The sequence below is a fragment of the Colius striatus genome, chromosome 10 (genome assembly GCF_028858725.1).
Source record: "Colius striatus isolate bColStr4 chromosome 10, bColStr4.1.hap1, whole genome shotgun sequence".
NCBI lineage: Eukaryota > Metazoa > Chordata > Aves > Coliiformes > Coliidae > Colius > Colius striatus.
The window spans coordinates 25,016,303-25,037,293 of NC_084768.1; the positions used below are offsets into that span (position 1 = coordinate 25,016,303).

General features: G+C 42.0%; 1 protein-coding gene across 5 annotated transcripts in view; it reads left to right on the top strand.

Annotated features, from left to right (window-relative positions):
- USP24 (ubiquitin specific peptidase 24) overlaps positions 1–18,568 on the top strand; it is a 61,508-nt gene extending 42,940 nt beyond the window's left edge. For 3 of the 5 annotated variants that reach the window (XM_062003340.1, XM_062003343.1, XM_062003342.1), the window contains 25 exons: positions 74–199; positions 398–496; positions 697–779; positions 1,002–1,143; positions 1,575–1,694; positions 2,097–2,317; positions 2,742–2,866; positions 3,505–3,646; positions 4,802–4,952; positions 6,182–6,277; positions 6,897–7,000; positions 7,417–7,530; positions 8,293–8,389; positions 9,553–9,669; positions 10,172–10,264; positions 10,596–10,701; positions 11,386–11,507; positions 11,994–12,107; positions 12,346–12,411; positions 12,688–12,754; positions 13,219–13,297; positions 13,883–13,958; positions 14,542–14,628; positions 15,759–15,869; positions 16,005–18,568. In XM_062003340.1, coding sequence (XP_061859324.1) covers positions 74–199; positions 398–496; positions 697–779; positions 1,002–1,143; positions 1,575–1,694; positions 2,097–2,317; positions 2,742–2,866; positions 3,505–3,646; positions 4,802–4,952; positions 6,182–6,277; positions 6,897–7,000; positions 7,417–7,530; positions 8,293–8,389; positions 9,553–9,669; positions 10,172–10,264; positions 10,596–10,701; positions 11,386–11,507; positions 11,994–12,107; positions 12,346–12,411; positions 12,688–12,754; positions 13,219–13,297; positions 13,883–13,958; positions 14,542–14,628; positions 15,759–15,869; positions 16,005–16,067 — 2,721 coding nt within the window. In that variant the 3' untranslated portion in view covers positions 16,068–18,568. Of the gene's footprint in view, positions 1–73; positions 200–397; positions 497–696; positions 780–1,001; positions 1,144–1,574; positions 1,695–2,096; positions 2,318–2,741; positions 2,867–3,504; positions 3,647–4,801; positions 4,953–6,181; positions 6,278–6,896; positions 7,001–7,416; positions 7,531–8,292; positions 8,390–9,552; positions 9,670–10,171; positions 10,265–10,595; positions 10,702–11,385; positions 11,508–11,993; positions 12,108–12,345; positions 12,412–12,687; positions 12,755–13,218; positions 13,298–13,882; positions 13,959–14,541; positions 14,629–15,758; positions 15,870–16,004 lie in introns of those variants that run through there. The other 2 variants (XM_062003341.1, XR_009819344.1) reach the window with 2 other exon arrangements.
- The last annotated feature ends 2,423 nt before the right edge of the window (positions 18,569–20,991 follow it).

Sequence of the window (20,991 nt, forward strand, 5' to 3'; positions counted from 1 at the left end):
TATATACAAGTGTTGTGACAACTTACAGTAAAACCTTTGCCAAGAAACAATAAGTTTATTTGTTTCCTTCCAGGCCTTGCTTTCCATTGATGATGATACAGACAATCCAGATGACAATGTGTTCTATCAAGTTCAGTCTCTTTTTGGACATTTGATGGAAAGCAAGCTACAATATTATGTACCTGAGAACTTTTGGAAGGTATTATGTCATTTTGTTTAGACTATATAGCTTTCCTGCTTTACAAGTCAGTGTTTATTCATCTTTTTCTCACTGCAGGATTTCTAGAGATAAATTAAGTTCTATGTCAAAAAGCCAAAACGTGGACAAATAAACAATTTCTTTTAAAAATAAATGTAGATGGAACACCTTTTTATTGTGTATTTATACTTCATATAGATTTTCAAGATGTGGAATAAGGAACTTTATGTTAGAGAGCAACAGGATGCTTATGAGTTCTTCACCAGTCTTATAGACCAAATGGATGAGTACCTCAAGGTAAAATCCTCAAGAATTTCTTTCCTTGTTTATATGTAACTTTCCTCTTTCTCCTTAATTCTTCTGAAAAGAAGACAGAGAGCCTTTCAACTTACTTTATCATCTACATAGTATTCAGAAGTTTAAAATCCTTATTGCTTTCTTATGTTTTTCACTCTACAATATATCCAACTGATGTCTTAACTTTACATCTTCAACAGAAAATAGGAAGAGACCAAATATTTAAGAATACCTTTCAGGGAATCTTCTCTGATCAGAAGATCTGCAAGGACTGTCCTCACAGGTAATGTCAAATTTAGTGCACTCATTATCATGTTACGTGCTCCCATAAAACATGTAGGCCAAATAGCACAAGAGGGCAGAGACATAGGCCTTTGAGAGCACCACAGCTGTTAATAGCTATGGGGTAAATGCAGTATTCTTTCCTAAGCATATGTCTTTGTTAATGCAAGTTGGATAGATTCCCCTCTGGCAATGCCTTGACTGTTTTTCTTCTTAAATTCAGGTATGAGCGCGAGGAGGCCTTCATGGCTCTCAACTTAGGGGTGACGTCATGTCAAAGTCTGGAAATATCATTGGATCAGTTTGTTAGAGGAGAAGTTCTGGAAGGAAGCAATGCTTACTACTGTGAGAAGTGCAAAGAAAAGGTATTGGTTCTTAATTTATGTGAAGGAAGATTCAGCTGTAGCTTGATGTTTTTGTAAGCATTACATGGCCACAGAAGCCATGCTCAGATACTGCTCACCCTTTCCATGTTAAAGACATAATCAAAAGGTTAAATCCATAAATCCATGCAGAACACGTTCTACATTCCATGTAACTCATACTACAGACTGTCTGAACATTTAGAGGGATGTCAGGATGATAAAATGTTCAGTAACATACCAGCCCACTGCACAAACTCTGTAATACTGCTAATAGTACCCTATCTACCTGTTAGAGTTGTTCTGTGGTCACTTGTCTCCTGTGACTGTCAAGTACATCAGTCTGAAATGGCTGGAACTGTGCATCTGTGGAAGAATAGTACAGAATGCTTGAGGTGCATTAGATAGAAGTGATATTCTTTTTTCTTTTTAAGAGAACTACAGTGAAGCGCACGTGCATTAAGGTCTTACCCAGCCTCTTGGTGATTCACCTGATGAGGTTTGGCTTCGACTGGGAGAGCGGACGTTCTATTAAATATGATGAACAAATAAGGGTAAGAAAACTTTTCTGCATGGCACCCCTCACTCCCATTGCTTCCTGGAGGGAAATTTCTCTCTTCTCATTCATTTTTCCTTCTTTTCATCACATCTTGATACAGGGATTTTGAATACATGATACACTTACAACACGATCATGCTACAGAAAATAAGTTTGTGTTTTTTTCTTGGAGCTTTCCTTGTCTGCAATATTCTTGGGGTTCTTTCAGAAAGTGAAAGCAAAAAGCTCCACAAAGACATTTTATTTAACTTCTGTATCATAAGGATAAAAAGTTGAAGTACCATATTTCCCTTTGGTGTTCTCAATGTGGGAAATACTAATACAATTCTCATAAAATTACACTAAGCATGTACACTGTGTAATCTCTCAGTTAATCTGAAAATACCTCTTTGAACAGTTTCCCTGGATGCTGAATATGGAACCTTACACCGTGTCAGGGATGGCTCGCCAGGACTCATCCTCAGAAGTGGGGGACAACGGTAGAAACACAGATCAAGGAGGTGGAGGCTCCCCAAGGAAGAAAGTTGCCCCTACAGAAAACTATGAGCTTGTTGGCGTGATTGTTCACAGTGGCCAGGCACATGCAGGGCACTACTACTCCTTTATAAAGGACAGGAGGTAATGGCTGAGAGGATTTGGGGAGGGAGGGGATTGAGAGCTATCTAAGAGTTTCTTGTTTTGGGAAGGTATAGTGAGCCATTCAGAGCTCTTACTGGAAGCGCTCTTCCCTTTCTTGACACCTAATATTAAGACAATTAACACAATAATATGGGACACAATATTAGAAAAGTCTCAACTACTCTTACATACCTGGTATTGCAGTTTGAGGGCTTCCTATGACAGTTGCAGATGATGTGCTTCTCATTTTTAATCAAGCTTAGGGAGGTTTTTTAAATGTAATTTTAACATTCATTGCACTATATTGTCAAAACAAATGTGAGATCAGGGTTGTCATTTCTGGGGTATTCAGAGTGGTTTGTTTTTTTACTAGGTAATCGAGTAACTTTGTTTCTGCTGTGTTTTGCTTCTGTTTTGATCACAGGGGATGTGGAAAAGGAAAGTGGTATAAATTTAATGACACCGTTGTTGAAGAATTTGACTTAACTGACGAAACCTTGGAATATGAATGTTTTGGTGGAGAGTATAGACCTAAAGTCTATGATCAATGTAAGAACTATGGATTGATATACAATAGTTTTGTATTTCATACTGGCTCTCAACAGAGGTAGAGCTCAGTCTGTTATATCTACTGTCAGTTATTTAGCCTAATAATACTTCGGAAGCGTTTTTTTCCTAAAGTCATCAGTTTACTGAAGGACATAACAGCTTGTATGTGGCCTAATATTAACTGAACCATATTCACTGTAGTTCAGCACTTTGTAGACTTAGTAGCAGAGAAGAGTCAAAAGTAAAATGACTGCTTGTGAAAACGGTTTCTAAAAACAACCACCACAAGACAAGCCTTATTTTTGGCTAGTGAAAAATCACCATGTGTGGAACACATTGTGGCATTGCATAGCTAAACTTCTTGGTGCTTTAAGGAATTAATTCCACATTCATTTCCACCAATGTTTGCTTGGTTCATAATCCTGATACTTCTCTTTTTAAAGTACGTGGGTTTTGCAAAAGCATTTTAGAATTCAGGTTTTTGTTATTTGCTAACAATAGACTGACATCTTGATCTGACAAATGACTTCCTACTGCCTCAGTGTACATTATCTGCACACCCGGTTTCCTTTCACTGTAGGAATGAAGAAGGTACTAAACCTTCAAAGGCCTTCACTGACTGCCTTTTCTCCCATCAGCTAACCCCTACCCTGATGTGCGCCGGCGCTACTGGAATGCCTATATGCTCTTTTACCAGAGAGTGTCTGATCAGAACTCTCCTGTCTTACCAAAGAAAAGTCGAGTGAGTGTCGTGCGTCAGGAAGCTGAGGACCTCTCATTGTAAGTTCCTCTTATGTCTGTAAAGGTTTCTCTTAAGTTGATCTGCTGCTGTTCAATGAGACTTGGACAGGCTGGAGGGTTGGGTGGGGAGGAATCTAATGAAATTCAACAAGGGCAAGTGTAGAGTCTTGCATCTGAGAAAGAATCACCCTGTGTGCCAGTACAGGTTGGGGAATGAACTGTTAGAGAGTAGTGTAAGGGAAAGGGACCTCGGGGGGAAACTGGTGGGCAGCAGGATGACCATGAGCCAGCAATGTGCCCTCGTGGCCAAGAAGGCCAATGGCATCCTGGGGTGGATTAGAAGGGCTGTGGGCAGTAGGTTGAGAGAGGTTCTCCTCTTCCTCTGCTCTGCCCTCATGAGACCACATCTGGATTGTGTCCAGTTCTGGGCCCCTCAGTTCAAGGACAAGGAGCTGCTGGAGAGAGTTTAGTGCAGGGCCACAAAGGTGATGGAATGAAACATCTCCATTCTGATGAAAGGCTGAGGGAGCTGGTGCTAGGGAGACTGAGGGGTGACGTCATTCATGTTTACAAATACATAAAGGGCGAGTGTCGGGGAGGATGGAGCCAGGCTGTTCTCAGTGATGGCCAATGATTGGACAAGGGGCAGTGGGTATAAACTGGAACATAAGAGGTTCCAAAGAAACACAAAGAAAAACTTCTTCCCTCTAAGAGTGAGGGAGCCCTGGAAGGGGCTGCCCAGATGGGTTGTGGAGTTTCCTTCTCTGAAGACATTTGAAACCCACTTGGACGAGTTCCTGTGTGACCTTCTCTAGGTGGTCCTGCTCTGGCAGGGGGATTGCACTGGATGATCTTTTCTTTTTCCAACCCTTATGATTCTGTGATTCTGTGATGTCTAGACCCTATAACCAAAACTATGAAAGGACTAATTCCTGTTCAACAAAGGAGAGTATGCTGACCCTTCTGTCGTTTTGGGGTTTAAGCTGCTTAATGAATAGTCTTTTATTGCTTTTGTAATTTCGTCTTCCATAGTGCTGTCACCATTGCAGTAGGAAGTTGCAGCTTTACTAAGAGCCCAAAGAAGTATTTAGACTGTCGTCTAAATTTGCCTTAAGATTATACTGGTATTTTCAACTTGAACTGTAGACTTGTGATAGGCTTTCATTATTCAGCATGAGCTTATATCTATTTCAGATCTGCTCCATCTTCACCAGAAATTTCACCTCAGTCATCACCTCGACCCCACAGGCCCAACAGTGACCGGCTCTCCATCTTGACTAAGCTGGTTCGAAAGGGAGAAAAAAAGGGACTTTTTGTAGAGAAAATGCCTGTGCGGATATATCAGGTAAAGCACTGTGAAAGTGGCAACTAAATCCTACCCACAGGAAATGTTAGGAGGAACACAGTAACTTTGAAGATGGCATTATTCCCTTCTTGATAGCAAAGCTGGCAAAAAATCCCAACCAAGTTATTAACAAGCTGTTCAGTGGCACATTGTTGAACATTTTCCTGTCCTTTCTGCCTAAACTGATCCATCGTTCTTTGCTTTGAGGAAACTGCAGGGAAATTAGTCAAACATGAGACAGGGCAGCAGTCGGCATGCAGGCAGGGAGAGATAAGAGCAGAGAGGATGCTTCATTTGAAGTACACTTGAGGAGTAATGGAGATGATGGCAAATTACAGTCATCTTCAAGTTCTTGAGTTCACAAGAATGTAGAAAGGGGAGGAACCAAAACCAATTTCAGTTCTGCTTGTGTCTCTTAGCTTATGTAATACTGTAAATGATTCCAAAGAGGAAAACACAGATGTTGAAGGTAACTGTGAAAGTCAGGACTGAAAACAGAGATGTGATGGCATTGGAGAGCAGTGAGAGGATGGTAGAACCTGCATATCAGTTAGCTGTCATAAGAGGAATATCTCAGTCTGCAGCTCTGGGCTGTACAGGAGAGGGTACAATCTTGCATATATTTGGCCTTCTGAACATAGACTACCCTGCTGATACTCACATGTGCAAGAGAGCCTACATCACATGCAATCACAATAAACTGTGCAGGCAATGTGTGGCCCTCCACGTGGGCTGTCTCAGGGCATTAATAGTATCTGGGGTTATACTTGGCTTATTTATTCAGTCTTTCAGCAAAATCTCATTTGAAAATTCAAGACTTGGCCTTTCAGTACATTATTGTGGCTGCAGCTTGTAATTATTCCATGACTCCTTGCTCTGCACATGTAAATTTGCTAAACAAGCCTGTCAGATGTTCTCTTGGCTTTTTTTTTTTATTAAAAGCAAGCCAAAAATAGAACTTATCAGCAGCTTCATCCTTTTTCTTTTCTCGGCCAAATGATTAAGGCCCTCCTCTGTTGTGCTGTGTTGTGTAATATCCTTGGAAGAAAGTCACTGGTTTTATACAGATCTTATAAGTCTCTTATATGTGTTTTCCTCTCTGCTGAAACAATGATTCAAAGCATGAACAGAACAGGTCTGACTTTTAAGCACCACACATTTACATAAAAGGTGCAATTTTAGAGAAATGCACTTTGACAATTTCTTCTCTTTTTTGCCTACTTTTACAGATGGTGAGAGATGAAAACTTGAAATTTATGAAGAACAGAGATGTATACAGTAGTGACTACTTCAGTTTTGTTCTGTCATTAGCTTCACTGAATGCTGTAAGTACCTATATTTTAATCTTAGGGTATTCAGAACATCTTGGGTGGAAAGGGCCACAAAAGCTATTTGGGAAAACTGGAAGAGAAGGGGTGGCAGGATTTTGGTTTTCCAGCTGAACAATTCACTGACTCCAGTAATTTTTCACACTGATAACATCTATCTCAAAGCAGAATCCAGCCTCCTGTTGTAGTACTGGGAGAAACATCACTGTGCATTGGAAAACTTCTGAAATAACACACACCTTTTGTAAGGATGCAAACCGAGCTCTAGAGGGGCAGAAATTCCTCTCTATATGGAAGATCAAAAGTTTGTGTTAGTTACCTCGAAGCTGATAGACTTTCACTGGAAATACAGTTTACTAATTCAGTCTAAATGGAGTAATAAATAAACCAGACATTTACTGAGTCCATAGATCCTCACAGCAGGTTTGTTCCTGACTCAAGTGTATTTAACCAGCACAGTCAGCACTGGAGACTGTTTTTAGCACAAAAAACCACTTTGGTTTATTTTTTCCAAATTAAGTAAATTACTTGAATAGCACATGTTGATGTGTTTAAGAGACAGCATGTGTGCTGCAGGCATACTTCTGCTCTAGATTAAATTTGACATTTCTTTCAGACTAAAGTAAAGCATCCTTATTATCCATGCATGGCAAAAGTGAGCTTACAGCTGGCAGTCCAATTCCTCTTCCAAACCTATCTGCGAACCAAGAAGAAACTCAGGTAAGGCCTTGTTCCAGGTACTGTAACAACATTTTCTGAGGTTTTTGTGCCTGTCATACCTACAGCACCTTGAAAGACTCGTGTAGTGTAGACATTCTCAGGAGCAGCAATACATTTCTGCTTTGAATTGGAATCACAAAGAAATCAGAGAGATCACATATAACTTGACAGTTTGCTGCTTCTCCCAGATGTACATTATTTCAGTGGTGGTGGGCTAGGCATAGAAGAGCTTTCATGGATTTAAAGACAGCAGCTTGTTCCAAAATACTTCTCTACGTGGCTTTATCCCAAGCTAGCTAAAAAAAAGTAAAACCAATCAAGTGGAAAATGTTTCTATTTGACAAACAGGAAACATGGCTTAGGTTTTGGAGGTGTTTTTTCTTTCATTACTGACAGTTGTCCCTGTTTTGTTAAAGGGCTGATACAGAAGAATGGATTGCTACCATAGATGCACTGCTTTCTAAAAGCATTGATGCTTGTCAGTGGTTGGTTGAATATTTCATCGGGCCAGAGGGCCGGGAGCTTGTGAAGTAAGTCCTGGTAATTCTGTCATAGGTGTTTTGTCTTGTGTATGGACAAAGCTTCCTGACAACGTGACCTTATCTGTACTGATGTATTCCCAAAGAGCTGACCGTGCACGTTCTTTAAACAGATGCTCTAGGTGAGCACTTGGGTTTTTATTTCTAGTGTTTTCTCAGACTGTATTTTCTCAGCTTTCTGAGTAGTTCTGAACATGTAATAAAATAGCTCAGTGTACATGGAGGGAAGATGCAGATGTTTAACTCAGTGGAGTGCCTTGAAATGTGTTTTGAGTTTGCTCATTCCTGCAGGTAGTGATAAGGAGAATATGGTAGAAGTATTTGAGGTAAAGTAAGTTAAATACTTAAATGAGAAGACTCACAAACTGGAAAGAATTTTTCTCTCCAAGCTCAAGACCAGCTAGTAGATGTTTTGGAAACACCCGTGGCAAATTATTGTGGATCTGACACACTTCAAGAGGTGTGTCAGTGTAAAGAAAGTTTTGTCTTTGAAGTTTAATTGAAAGACAGGGTCCTATGATAGCTTTTAGTTTTAGCTTTTTGTTACACGAATGAATAAATATAAAGTAATACTATAGGCCTCACTAGTGGCAAGCAGGAGTGCAGGAAGGATAAGTTAAAACTTATGCACAGAAGTACAATACAAGAAGCATCTGGACCCTTTTAAAAATAATAAACACCACACTTAATCATAGTAACTTTGTGTACACATTGATTCCAGTTCTCTTTGCAGCTTCATCTTTTATCTTCTAGGTCTTTCCTCCTAGAATGCAGTGTAAGAGAAGTTCGAGTTGCTGTAGCCACTATTCTTGAAAAAACCCTTGACAGTGCCTTGCTTTACCAAGAGAAGGTTAGTGTCACCTCAGCACCAATGATTCACCTGTTTGTCTGTACCTAGTGGCTCTTGTGTTTGCAAACAATGCTGTGTGCTCTGTAAATGACAAGGTGAAATAGGCTCTGTTTTGATCATGCCTGTAGCTCTTTGTTTCTTGAACAGGTTAATGCTTGTCTGTTCCTACCCTGAGGGGTAACATGGTCCTGCAGTTCTCAGAATTTACTTACAGACAGTTCTGTCTGATTTCCCCTTGTCTTAAAAACTCATGTCACGTATTCTTTTAATAATTTAGAAACAGTGGTTTCTTTACAACTTATTATTGGTTTCTAATTCTAGAAATCAGCTGAATTTAACTGATTCTCCTTCCTTACTTGGAAGCCTGTAGCAATAGTAACTGAGTTACCTTGTTCCAGAAAGGAACCATAAGCACATTTATTGTTCCAGGTTTAGTTTTCTATTAGAAAATGATGACAAGTAATTTTGAGACGTGCAACTTTGTTACATTTTGCTGATCTTAATATTTATAAAAAAGAGTCATTTATAGAATGTTTGAAATGTACTTTTTTCCCTTGGAATACCTGAGACCTTGGACAGAAGTGTTACCTATGTTCTGGTGTGTTCCTGTTTGTTAGCAGTGAGGACTTGGACACTTCTAAATGTCCAAGTCTTGTTAAGTCTGAAATTATTATTTTCACTTCAAATTTCAATACTTAATGTGATTTAGAATGCTTTTTCAATCAAGTTTCTGGGATCTATGTATCCTTTTTCATGCAGTGCCATGAGAACACAATATTGCTGTATCTCTTAAGAGAGTTTGTCATATTTGGAGCTTTAAGGAAAAATTGCCATGAGGTCCTACAGCTGAATAGAGTAGTATGAAAATTAATGTTTACAATAAAGTTTGCTGAGTTTCGGTTACTTCCACTTGGCTGTTAGTTCCTATCTGTTAACTGAGATGTAATCAACTCTGTATGCACCAGTATGCATACCCTTAATGTGCTTTGATGCAAAATGAACCCAAACTTACTTGCATAGTTGAGTGGGATAGTACACTAACATGAGACCTTGAGTGACAGTTTACTTCTAGTCTGATTTGTTTTGCATTACTGTAATGACTGGAATATTTTTAAGCAGCAGACTTTTTTTTTACATTCAAATGAATATATTTTTTTTTACAGTTAAAAAGTCTACATCAACTACTGGAGGTGCTACTTGCTCTGCTGGATAAAGATGTACCTGAAAACTGTAAAAACTGTGCTCAATACTTTTTGCTATTCAATAACTTCGTACAGAAGGTAAGAAACCATTGCTTTTTCATGCTTTGTCTGAAGAGGAAATGGCTTTGAACACTAGATTAGGATAAAATCACCCAAAAATATACCAGCAAAGTATACCAACTGAAGATGTCATTTCCAGTGTCTGAATTTTGGGGTTCTGTTTTGGGGGGTGTTCTTGACTGTCCTTAGAAAAAAAGTCCAGCACTTGGGATTTTTTTGTCCTATAGGAAGCAGAATAACAGGCTGGGCTGGGCTGGGCTGTTCATCCCAGTATGGTTTCTCCCTGTTGCTCTATTTTTTCTTACATTATTTTACACAAGATGATTCTGGTCTGGTTTATATAGTGTACTCTGTGTGATGAGACACCTTTTAGAGGAGAACCTAATCGATCTGTATGACAATTCAATTTTTTTTTAGTGAAAAATGCAATATTTAGCCTATGCATTTTACTTTTGTTCCCTAGAGCACTAATTCACCACCTGCACTGGAGTGTAACTTTTTTTTATTGTTGTCTAAACAGCAGGGTATAAGGGCTAGCAGTCTTCTTCTCAGACACTCTGCTTTGAAGCACATGATCAACTTTCTTCTTGGTCCCAACCGGCAGAATAATCAGGTAAAGTTTACATAGCATGTGTTGTCCTGTTATTTGTCCATCCATCCTTATGTTTTTCATGGTGATTAAACTAAATACTTTTCATGTAGTAGGACAGACTAATCTTTGGATTATTCTATAACCTTCATGAAAGTCTTAATCTACCTGTGTGAGTGGAAATAGCTGTTTTGGCAGAAGTGAGCATCACGTTTTTGATAACAACAACATTTTCACCAACTTAAAAGTTTTAGAACATGGTGATGGATTGTTAAGGATGTTGCTTTGTTTTGAAATAACAGAAGTTGACTAAATCAGCCAATCAAAGTCAACTAAATCTCTCCTTTGGCTCAAGCAGAATCGCAGGTGGAGTTCAGCACAAGCACGTGAGTTTGGATATCTCCACAATACTGTAGCGCTACTTGTTTTGCACTCTGACATCTCCTCACAAAGAAATGTTGGTAAGGAATCTTGTTATTAACATTATTTTGCTGCCTTATTTTCCCCATACACCTAAAAGGTCTTTCCTCATGTGAGTGAATCAACCTATGTTGTTGTTGGAACAAGTTTGCAGCCTAACAGGTTGTAGTTGGCTTAGATTTCTTATGCCTTTTGCTAATCTGAAGGGGGGTACTTAGACTGAGATACTGAACGACAAGCAATTAAATACTCTTCTGGATAGTTCTTACCAGAGATGGAAATGTCCAAATAAACATAATAAAGGAGTAAGTTGAGATCTTCAGTCTCCTGAATGAGAGATTTAAAACTATCTTTTAAAAAGAACAACTTGATTTCTGTCTAGGGTTAACAGGAGCCGGTCAAAAATCACAAAGTTAAAAGTGATGAACATTCTGAATATGATGAATGTGTAGGAGTGACTGGGAGTGAAACTAAAGCTCAAAGTACTAACAGTAAAAATAAACATTTTGCCTTGACCTTCTTGCAGTTCATTTGCCCATGTTGTCTCTAAAGTAACAAATGACACTCCAGTGTGCAAAAGGTGATTACTTGGAGTAGTACCATACAAGCTATAAAGTAGTTGAGATGAATGTCATTAGAGATGGTGCCAAATGAGCAGGAGTGTCTTCAAGGTGTGTAGAACAAACTAATTTATTAGTGGATTGTTTCTGTATTTGCTGTTATAGCTCCTGGTCTCTTTAAGCAGCGTCCACCTCTAAGCATCACCACTTCAGGTCCACTTTTGACGCTCCATGAGGAAGTGGAGGCCTTGTTATTCCTGTCTGAGGGAAAACCCTACTTAATGGAGGTATCCGTTCTCAATTCTGCCCTGCTTGAACCTAAAAGCTGAGCTGATGTGATTTCTTTGAGTATCATTACATGGAAAACACTGAATATTAAAAAGCAGTCAGCTGGGGAGTACATGGTGGTTATTTTGAGCCTAAGTAAGAAGCACTTTTGGTTTCTCCTTGCCTCTTCTTGTAGTATATTCCTAAACTTAACAGGTCTGGTTTGAGAGTTCACACAGGTAGCAAAGGCAGCTGAACTCATTTTGTAAGTGCTCATGCATGTCGGCTGGAGGTAGTAGCTTGAATTGCCTTGAGTTAATAGATCATGCTTGACCAGACCCTTGGAGGCATGCAGCAGGAGCTGAATGGAGTGCAATGAGCTCACTGGGCCATGCAGGTGCTGGGAGGAGGAGCTGCAGCTTTCCTGGAAAGGACCAACATTCCGTTACAAACTTACTTGAAAGTAATTGTGTGGCTGTGTGTGAAATGTCGTGCTTTTCCATCAGGTGATGTATGCGTTACGAGAGCTAACCGGATCTCTGTCGGTTCTCATGGAGATGGTGGTGTACTGCTGCTTTTGTAATGAGCACTTCTCCTTTACTGTGCTACACTTCATTAAGGTAGGCAGATAATTAAGAGAAGCGTTTCACAGAAGTGTTTCTCGTAGGCTTTGGCCTTGCTGCCTGTTGTGGGTTATAATAGCACTAGGAACTGAAGAGCACTCGGTGGGGGTTTGTGTCGATGAGTTTCAGGGTGGGATTTTCGGACTTTTACATACAGCAAGTGTTCAGAAATCTGTGACGCTGTCTTGTAATTCATTGACATATTTGACTAAGTGACTTTATTTCTTACATGCAGACTCAGCTGGAAACTGCTCCACCTCACGAACTGAAGAACATATTCCAGTTACTCCATGAGATACTGGTAGGTGAAGTAAGACTTGTATAGGATAAATCTTACATCAATGCCTAATGAAAGAAGTCAAGGCTGTATTGGTGGTGATTTTAAGATCCACGTATCTTGCAGTCCTTCACTTGGGGAGTTTTTACTACTTTTTTTCACGGTCTTGATAATTTGGTGATACACAAACCTTCTCAAGTCTGATTTGTTTCTCAGGTCGAGGTGGTTAAAATCATTCTATAGAATAGATACCAATTGGTATCTCACACAACATGTATTGATCTCTTTCTCTCCTAACAGGTCATTGAAGACCCATTACAAATAGAACGCATCAAATTTGCCTTTGAAACCGAAAATGGATTAATAGGTAAGTAAGCCAGTGGGTGAACACTCCTGTCTCCTGCTGACCCTTTTGTTGATGATGGTGTATGTTATCTCCTACTTTCTAATCCTTCTAAACTGTTTTACTTCTCGGGGAAGACAACTCAAAACATTTGATTTAGCCACTACCACCCCAAAAAAATGCTCCAAGAAAATGCAAGATAGGCGGTAGAATATTATAGTAAGGGCAAACTGAAAAAAGTATCTACCACAGCAGCCTGCAAAATTACTGCATTTTCACTTTGGTCTCTGGTTAGCCCAATGTAATTGTTGAGGTACTCGAAACTGCCAGTGATGTAGTGGTGTGTTTAACACAAATACTCATGCTAACATCTGTAGAACTTCTGCCACCTAAGTTAAAATGTTAGATAGGTCTTTGTTATGTTTTCAAACTGGCTGGTACACAGAAATCTGAACTGTGGCTTTGAACCTGTGTGTTTCTTCCCACAGCCTTGATGCACCACAGCAACCACGTGGACAGCAGCCGTTGTTACCAGTGTGTCAAGTTCCTTGTTACTTTGGCTCAAAAGTGAGTAATATGGGGTTCAGAGTTTAAACTCATCCCAACCTTAGGCCCCTCTGTGACAATTTAGGCTGCTCCTCGTTCTAGTTTTGATCAGCTTTATCTTCTGTTACTGGCACTCTAAGGTCTTGATAGTGCACATGTCAGTATGAAGTGAGATCTTTACCGGTTAGTACCTGAGATGGATTTCTTGTATAACAACCGATAATTACTGTTCCTAAAGGCAAAGATGAGCTCCATTCTGCAGAGCAGGAGCCTAGCAGGAAAGGCCAGCACAAACGTTAGGAAAATGTCCTAGATATTTTAAATGATTCCTAAATTTGTCTTTGTTCAGAATTTGGTGTATGTCCCTGTAAAGTATAGCTGTGAAATATGGGAATCTGTGGAGTAGACTACTTCTTGTAAACTCAACTAGCCATTACAGCTCTTGCTAATTCAGTTAATAACAAGGCTGTAGGGATGAAGTCAGAGTTTCCAGTGGTAACAGTGCATACAGAGGGCAGCAGCACAAAGACAGATGAGTCTTCAGATATTTTTGGGTTTGCCAGAGTGCCTTGTTCATGACTAATTAATATTATTCTAATTTCCAAGGTGCTCTACTGCAAAAGACTACTTCAAGGAGAATTCCCACCACTGGAGTTGGGCTGTGCAGTGGCTACAGAAAAAGGTATTTTGGCTGTAACCTCACAAAGAAACTGACACTTTGCTTACAATGAGAATGATGAAATCTTTGTCCTCTATATGGCTCTCTGAGATGACTAAAGACAAAATACAAGCTGCTTCATTTCTTACAAGGACAGTTTGGATGCAGCTAAACCCCATGCATGCAAGAAGTTCAGCTGGCCTCAGTGTGTTTCAAGCACAGATGCATGTGCAGTGAATTACAGAAGTGTGAATGGTTGTCACAATTATTCCTTGCCATGTGGGAAGCTTTCAGTGCCACTATATTTGTGTTAGAGGGTTTCTGTTCTTTAAAAAAGCAGTTTGCCTACGTGTTGATGCAAGAGAGTGCATGAAGGAGTGGATTCCTTACAGAATCATTGCAGCTTTGCTCAAAACAACTGCTGGCAGATACAGCTTTTTCAGCTCACACATGTAGTTTTTGTTCTTCCCTATAAACTTAATGGAGGTTGGTCAACGCACCTTTCATAAACACCCAAAGACACTCTGGAAGTGTAAAGAAGTGTTAGGTCAGCAACCATCACACATAAAACCCACGTGTCAATTTTGTGGCTTGGCTTTTTATGCAGATGTCTGAACATTATTGGGCTCCCCAGAGTAACGTATCCAATGAAACATCAACTGCCAAAACCTTCCAGCGCACGATTTCAGCACAGGTATGTGTCAGCCTTGGGAGATGATGTTAAACTTGGGTTATCCTCTTTTTTGCTTTTCATAGAATCATAGAATGGTAGGAGTTGGAAGGGACGTTTAAAGCTCATCCAGTCCAACTCCCCTGCCAAAGCAGGTCCCAACTAGATGAGATTGCACAGGAATGTGTCCAGGTGGGTTTTGAAACCTCCAGAGAAGGAGCCTCCACACCCTCCCTGGGCAGCTTGTGCCAGGCCTCCCTCACCTTAGCAGTGAAAGAGTTGTTCCTTATGTTTAAGTGAAACTTTTTGTTCTTTCCACTACCCCTTGTCCTGTCACCAAATACAACAAAAAGTACTGCCCCAACTTTCTGACACCCACCATTTAGATGTTTATCAATATTAATGAGATCCCCCTCAGTCTCCTTCAGACTAAACAGCCCCAGTTCCTGTAGCCTTTCCTCATATGAAAGATGCTCCAGTTCCCTGATAATCTTGCTGGCCCTGCACTGGCCTCTCTCCAGCAGTTCCCTGTCCCTCTTGAGCTGGGGAGCCCAGAACTGGACACAGGACTCCAGATGAGGCCTCACAAGGGCAGAGTAGAGGGGGAGCAGAACCTCCCTCAACCTGCTGGCCACACTCTTCTTGATGCATCCCAGGATGCCATTGGCCTTCTTGGCCACGAGGGCACATTGCTGGCTCATGTTTGTTATCAACCAGCACTCTCGGGTCTCTCTCTGCAGAGCTGCTCTTCAGCAGGTCAGTCCCCAGCCTGTACTGGTGCAGGGGGTTGTGCAGGACTCTGCACTTGTCCTTGTTGAACCTCATGAGATTCCCGTCTGCCCAACTCTGAAGCTAGTCGAGGTCTTGCTGAGTGGCAGCACCCAGCCTTCTGGTGAATCAGCCAGTCCAATTAGCATATCTGTGTTTGGCAACTTTAGCATATTCCAGTGCACTTAAGACCATTCTTCCTGTAAAAGCCCAAACCTTGTGGTCATTCCTGAAAAAAACTAACTTCATGCTTATGTATGATGACTCAGCTGTCCCACTGCAGCAGCTATATTGTTTCAGAATCAACTTTAATGTAAAGAAATAAATAGTTCAATGAAGGTATCACCAACAGCCCCTGACACTCTCTTGTACTGTTTCCAACTCAGGACACACTGGCCTATGCCACAGCTTTACTGAACGAGAAAGATCAGTCTGGGAGCAGTAACGGGTCAGAAAGCAGTCCAGCCAACGAGAACGGCGAGAGACACCTGCAGCAGGTAACGGTGGAGCACGGGCACGCGTGTCTGCTGGGCATTGCTCTGTTAGACAGCTCCTTCCTGGAGCTCGGGTCAGTTACTTGCAAAAGTAACGTGCTGTGTCTTTCTCTCCCCATCCCTTCTGTGTATTGAAAGGGTTCAGAGTCTCCTATGATGATTGGAGAGCCTAAAAGTGACCTTGATGATGTTGACCCGTAGGGGATACCTACGAACACAACAACAGATCAACTCAAACATTTAATGCCTGGTACCTACTGAAACTGGAGTCCCGTTGCTCATGCTGTTAGAAGAGTATGGAAGAGAAGTGGCTTTATAGGATGGGAAGGCTGTGCCAGAGGAGGTTGTTTCCCTGAAAGCTAACAGCATTTTTTAGCCACAAAGGCTTCAGCTCCATAAATACCCTTAGAAAACTGCATCCTCACCTGCAGTAACTTGTGACAGTCCAGACACCGAAAACAGTTTGTCAAGAAGATTTTTTTCCTCAAATACACAGACGCTAGTGGTTGAATTTTTATGTGAACATGAAATGAGTGAATGTAAAACTGTTGCTTTTCTGTGATGCTGCAAAAAAAACCCCACAAAAAAAAACAAAACAAAAAAACAAATTCTTTTGGTTTTTATACAGGAAAAAGAAGCAGACTGCCCTTATGTGTGGAGGGTGGGTTTTTAATCTTTCTGAGAAGACTGAATAGGAATATTCAAATTTCTGTAAAGATGTGTGATGACTTTACATTTCATTGTAAAATATTAGTTAAAGAATGGGTTTACATAAGGACTTCTGTATTTAATATGTCTCCCTGCTAATTTGTAAAGAAGGATCAGCAAAATTACTCTGTAGGGAGAGGGGCTCCTTACAGAAATGGTTTGCTCAAGGAGCTCTGGAATGGGTCATCTTTTCTTGGTACCCTTCCAAAAACCACAGACAATTGGGAAGGGCAATAAAAGAAAAGCTTTGTTCTCTCGTTATGCAAGTGTTCATTATTAAAGGATGTCAGTGGAATTAAAAAAAAGAAGTTAATGAGTAGTTTAAAGGAAAAAAAAGCACTTTAAAATGGATTGCTCTTGCAGTTTTACTCATTACATTTTTTTTAACCTATGGAGACATATTGAATAAAACGTAGTCTCAATCATGTGATCTGCAATCACTTGCTTATGCTTTGAAATCGCTGAGGAAGTTGGTATTGGTTGTATATGATGAATAATTCCTTGAGTGAGTTGGGGACACTGTTGTGCAGATTTTATAGAAGTTTTAACACGGGGAAAGAGATTTGGCTTTGTTTGTGTTTTCACTTGACCAGGCAAGGTTTGAAAATATCACAGCTCTTTTGATTTGCTCATGAAACAACTGGAAACCAGTTGGGATGATCTGAGCACACTTCAGTTTCCCATGTCGGGTGCAGTTCAGTGGTTTCTGGCTCTGGATACTGGCTTCTGTTGTGCCAACTAACTCTTCACCTTTTGTACACTTTGCGTTTGTCACGTTTTCTGCACTGCTTTTTGCCTTTATTTATGGATTCTGCCTTACTTTAAGAAAAAACAACATGATACAAACCAACATGCACAGAAATGGGGGACATCTTCAGGAGTGCCTGGGTACCTCCAGAATTGATCGATTTGCCAAGTTAAAGGCACAACCAGCCAAAAAGTGCCTTTTTCTGTTCTTTTTTTTTTTTTTTCCCCTCTTCTTTTCCTTTTCACATCCTTGCTGCCAGAAGGAGAAGCAGCAGACAGCTTTTCATTGTTGTGCACTAATATTGAAACTTAACCAGTCATGTCACTGTCGGGAGGAAACATCCGATGTGCTTGCAGCTGTACAGCTTTGTAACTTATTGCGGGTTAAGAGAGCCGGCGTCACAGAGGGTGAGGGGGGAAGGAAGGGTGGTGGCAGGGGAGGGAATCCCCCTCTTCCTTTCCCAAACCATGTCTTCACAGACCCCTGGCAGAGGCAGCATTTTATAAATGTTTCTGATCACGTGCTGGGACATTTGAGAGGTGACCTTTTAAATTAATCCTGAATAAACCATTTCTTACGGATATCCCTTCTTCCTTTCCCCCTCCCTCCCCACCCCTGAGACTTTGATAATGGGTCATAAATCCCCAAGGGAAGTCAGTACACAGCGGTGATGGTGATGGAAGAAGCTGGTCACGTTCCTATGGGTTGGCACCACTCGTCACTTCAGGTTCCTCTTATTTCCTATGGAAACAACGTCCTCGATTACCGTGGGCCCAGAGAAACATTGAGAAGAGAATTGCCTCGGGATGGCTCATCACCACTGTATACTCCACACCAATACAAACTTTGTCATGGCTCTGCTCACGCTTGTACAAAGTCAGTGGTTATCATTTGCAAGGAGATGCTCCTCGCTCGATTGTTTTTGTTTCCAGCTGCTGTCATTTGAACCTGCTGAAGATTATTTTTTTGGAAAATAGAGTTCAACAAAAAAAGCCTAGTTTTTGTGTAAATTGTGATGCATTTCTATGTTGTAATTTTTACTGCCAATCTTTTTTGGATGAAAATGTTTTTATACAGCTTACAAAATGTTGAGTGAGCAGCAGCCACAGCCTGCCTGTGAGCAGTGGGGGAAGATACTGTCCGGCTAACACGGTAGACATTTGGCACTGGAAAAACAATAGGCAGTCTTGATGAACAGTCTTGGGATTCCTGGTCAATGGAATAAAGTTATTCCTTTCACAGAAAACCAGTGTCATCTTTAGACTGTGCCTATGCTGCTACACTCTTGTCTTGTTTCTCTTGTTATCTTGAAACTTCTGCAGCCAGTCTTGCAGATGATAAGCTCCCAGAGGTTGCCCTCATTGCCACTTTGGCTCCTGTCCAGAGCGAGTGGAAGCAGCTGAGCCGCCCCCAGGGCTGTGTATCCTGCCACAGCCCTGCTCTGCTGTGCTGTCAGATTTGTGTCTGTGTGCAGTGTCTTCTGACCTTAGCAGAACGCTTTACCCCAGCTCTGCTTGCAGGCAGGGATTAGCCTAGCTTTGGTGTGGCAGAGAGGGAGATCCACAGACAGTCAACACTGCCTCTGACACAGTGCCCACGGACCCCTGCTCACCCCTCACTGCCTTTCTGAGCTCATTCCCATTCAGAATGAGTCGTGGCTGTCACACACATGCCCTTGACCTCCCTCCTCAGGCCAAGAGCTGCTGTATTTCCAGGTGTCCCAGCCTGTGCTGTCTGGGCAGGGCCCAGCTGGGAGTGTGGGATGGCTGTTGCAAACAGCACGTTGATGAAACTATGCAGCAGCCTCGGATCAATGCTGCCTTCCCACTGAGACAGCCTTTCCTGCCTACCCAGCTACGAGATAATAAGCAAGGGCTAACCACCTTTTAATATTGTTTCCTTACACCAGGTTTATGCACTCGAGCTAAGCTGGGAAGGCTGACTTACTGTGCATGGAACATGTGGGAGCTGGCAGGGGAGCAGGCAGCAGGGTCTGCCCTGCCCAGGGAAGTCATCAGAGGCCAAATACCTGAAGGATGTTGAGAAATGTTGCAGCCCAGTAAGTCTGCTGAAAATTCCCCAGCTGTGTCAAAGCTGCTCAGGAGCTCTTAGGCTAACATCTGATTTTCTTTTCCTCTCCCTTTCTGCAAAATTCAGATCACAGCAAATAAAAGTTACGGGCTGTAATTATATACATGTTGTGTAATTCCACATCTCAGGTTGAGCTTTTGCCATCTTTGGGTAACAAAAATAGTTTGAACTTTTTCCAAGTGCTGCTTCCCATGGGGTCTCTGTCTTCTCTCGCTGGTTAAAGCTGGAGTAATGGATGTGGGGAAAACAACCTACACCAGCCAAGTGTGGCAGGTTAAGCTGGTGCTTGTATGGTATCAAACTTCATTTCTTCATTTGTTCTCAGCTAAGAGAAATTATATATATTGTAGTACCAGGAGGCTGCAAGTCACCAAAACCAAAGTGAGGCCCGGCTTTGGTGGCTTCTCTCTGCTGCTGTGCGTGTGTCTTTCACTTCTCTGGGGCTTTGTTCATCAAGTGAAGCCCAATGCTACTGGAAACAGCAGCAAAAGGCACAAGGGCACCTTCCCCAAAGCTGGTTTGTTTCCATAACTGGAAACTCTTATCCCACCCCACTGTTTTAAAAACAAATTCCTGCTCCTGCATGTGCGTGGGACAACAGGTCCCAGCCCCATCCTCTGTGCCAGCTCTGCGAGGCTGTGCCAACCCGGGGCCCCGCCTGCCAGGGGCCCCAAGCGGAGCCTGAGCTGGTGGCTCACTAAGGAAGCAGAGCTCGTGTGGGGGAGCAGCATGTCTGGCAGCCAGGTGCCAGCTCCCCCGCCCAGCCCGATTCCCCGGGGGAGGTGCAGCCAGCTGATGGATCACACCCACTGAGCACTGCTCTAGGAATTTTATTTTAAAAAGGCATTTATAAAACGTTTATAAAATTCCAAATAAATATTTGAGGTACAAATGTAAAAACCGAAGTACTATGAAAGCTGCTTCTTCTATGTCGTTTAAAAAAAAGGAATTACAGATCTGTGTGTCTTGGGAAGATCTGAAAGGGAAACTGTTAGAGCAATGCCTAACACCAGCAGATCATTAACTCTGACTTAACAACAAAAAGAAACCACTAACAAAGCAGAAGCTGACTGTAGCAATGCAGATAAAAATCTAATTAAGCAGACTGTTTAAACTACATCCCTCACACGACTACAAAGTAAAGAAGTCTCCTAGGTACAGGGGTAGGCAATTACTAAGCTGCCCAAAAATGGATTTTTCCAGAAGCAACATCAGCTGACATCTGACGAGCAACTAACCAGGAAAGGAAGGAGCAATCCTCACCGCAGTGAGGGGTTTTTGTTCGAAGGTGGTGGCTTTGTCGCATGCTGGGTGCCAACACGGATAAACAGCCTCGAGAGGACTCGGACACTCGGGGTACTGCTGGGAGGAGCCGGAGCGCAGCGGGAAGCGAGCCCGGGACAGCCGCCGTGCCGGGTCCCGCAGAGGTGCCGCAGAGCCACCGGCGCCGGGCCCGCCGTGTGCTGGACGCCCGGGAGCGGGGCCCGTGCGGGAGCGGCGGCTCGGCCCCGGCGGGCTGCGGGGCCAGGACGGGCAGAGCGGCCAGCGCCGCGGGCCCGGCCGGGGCTCGGCCCGTCG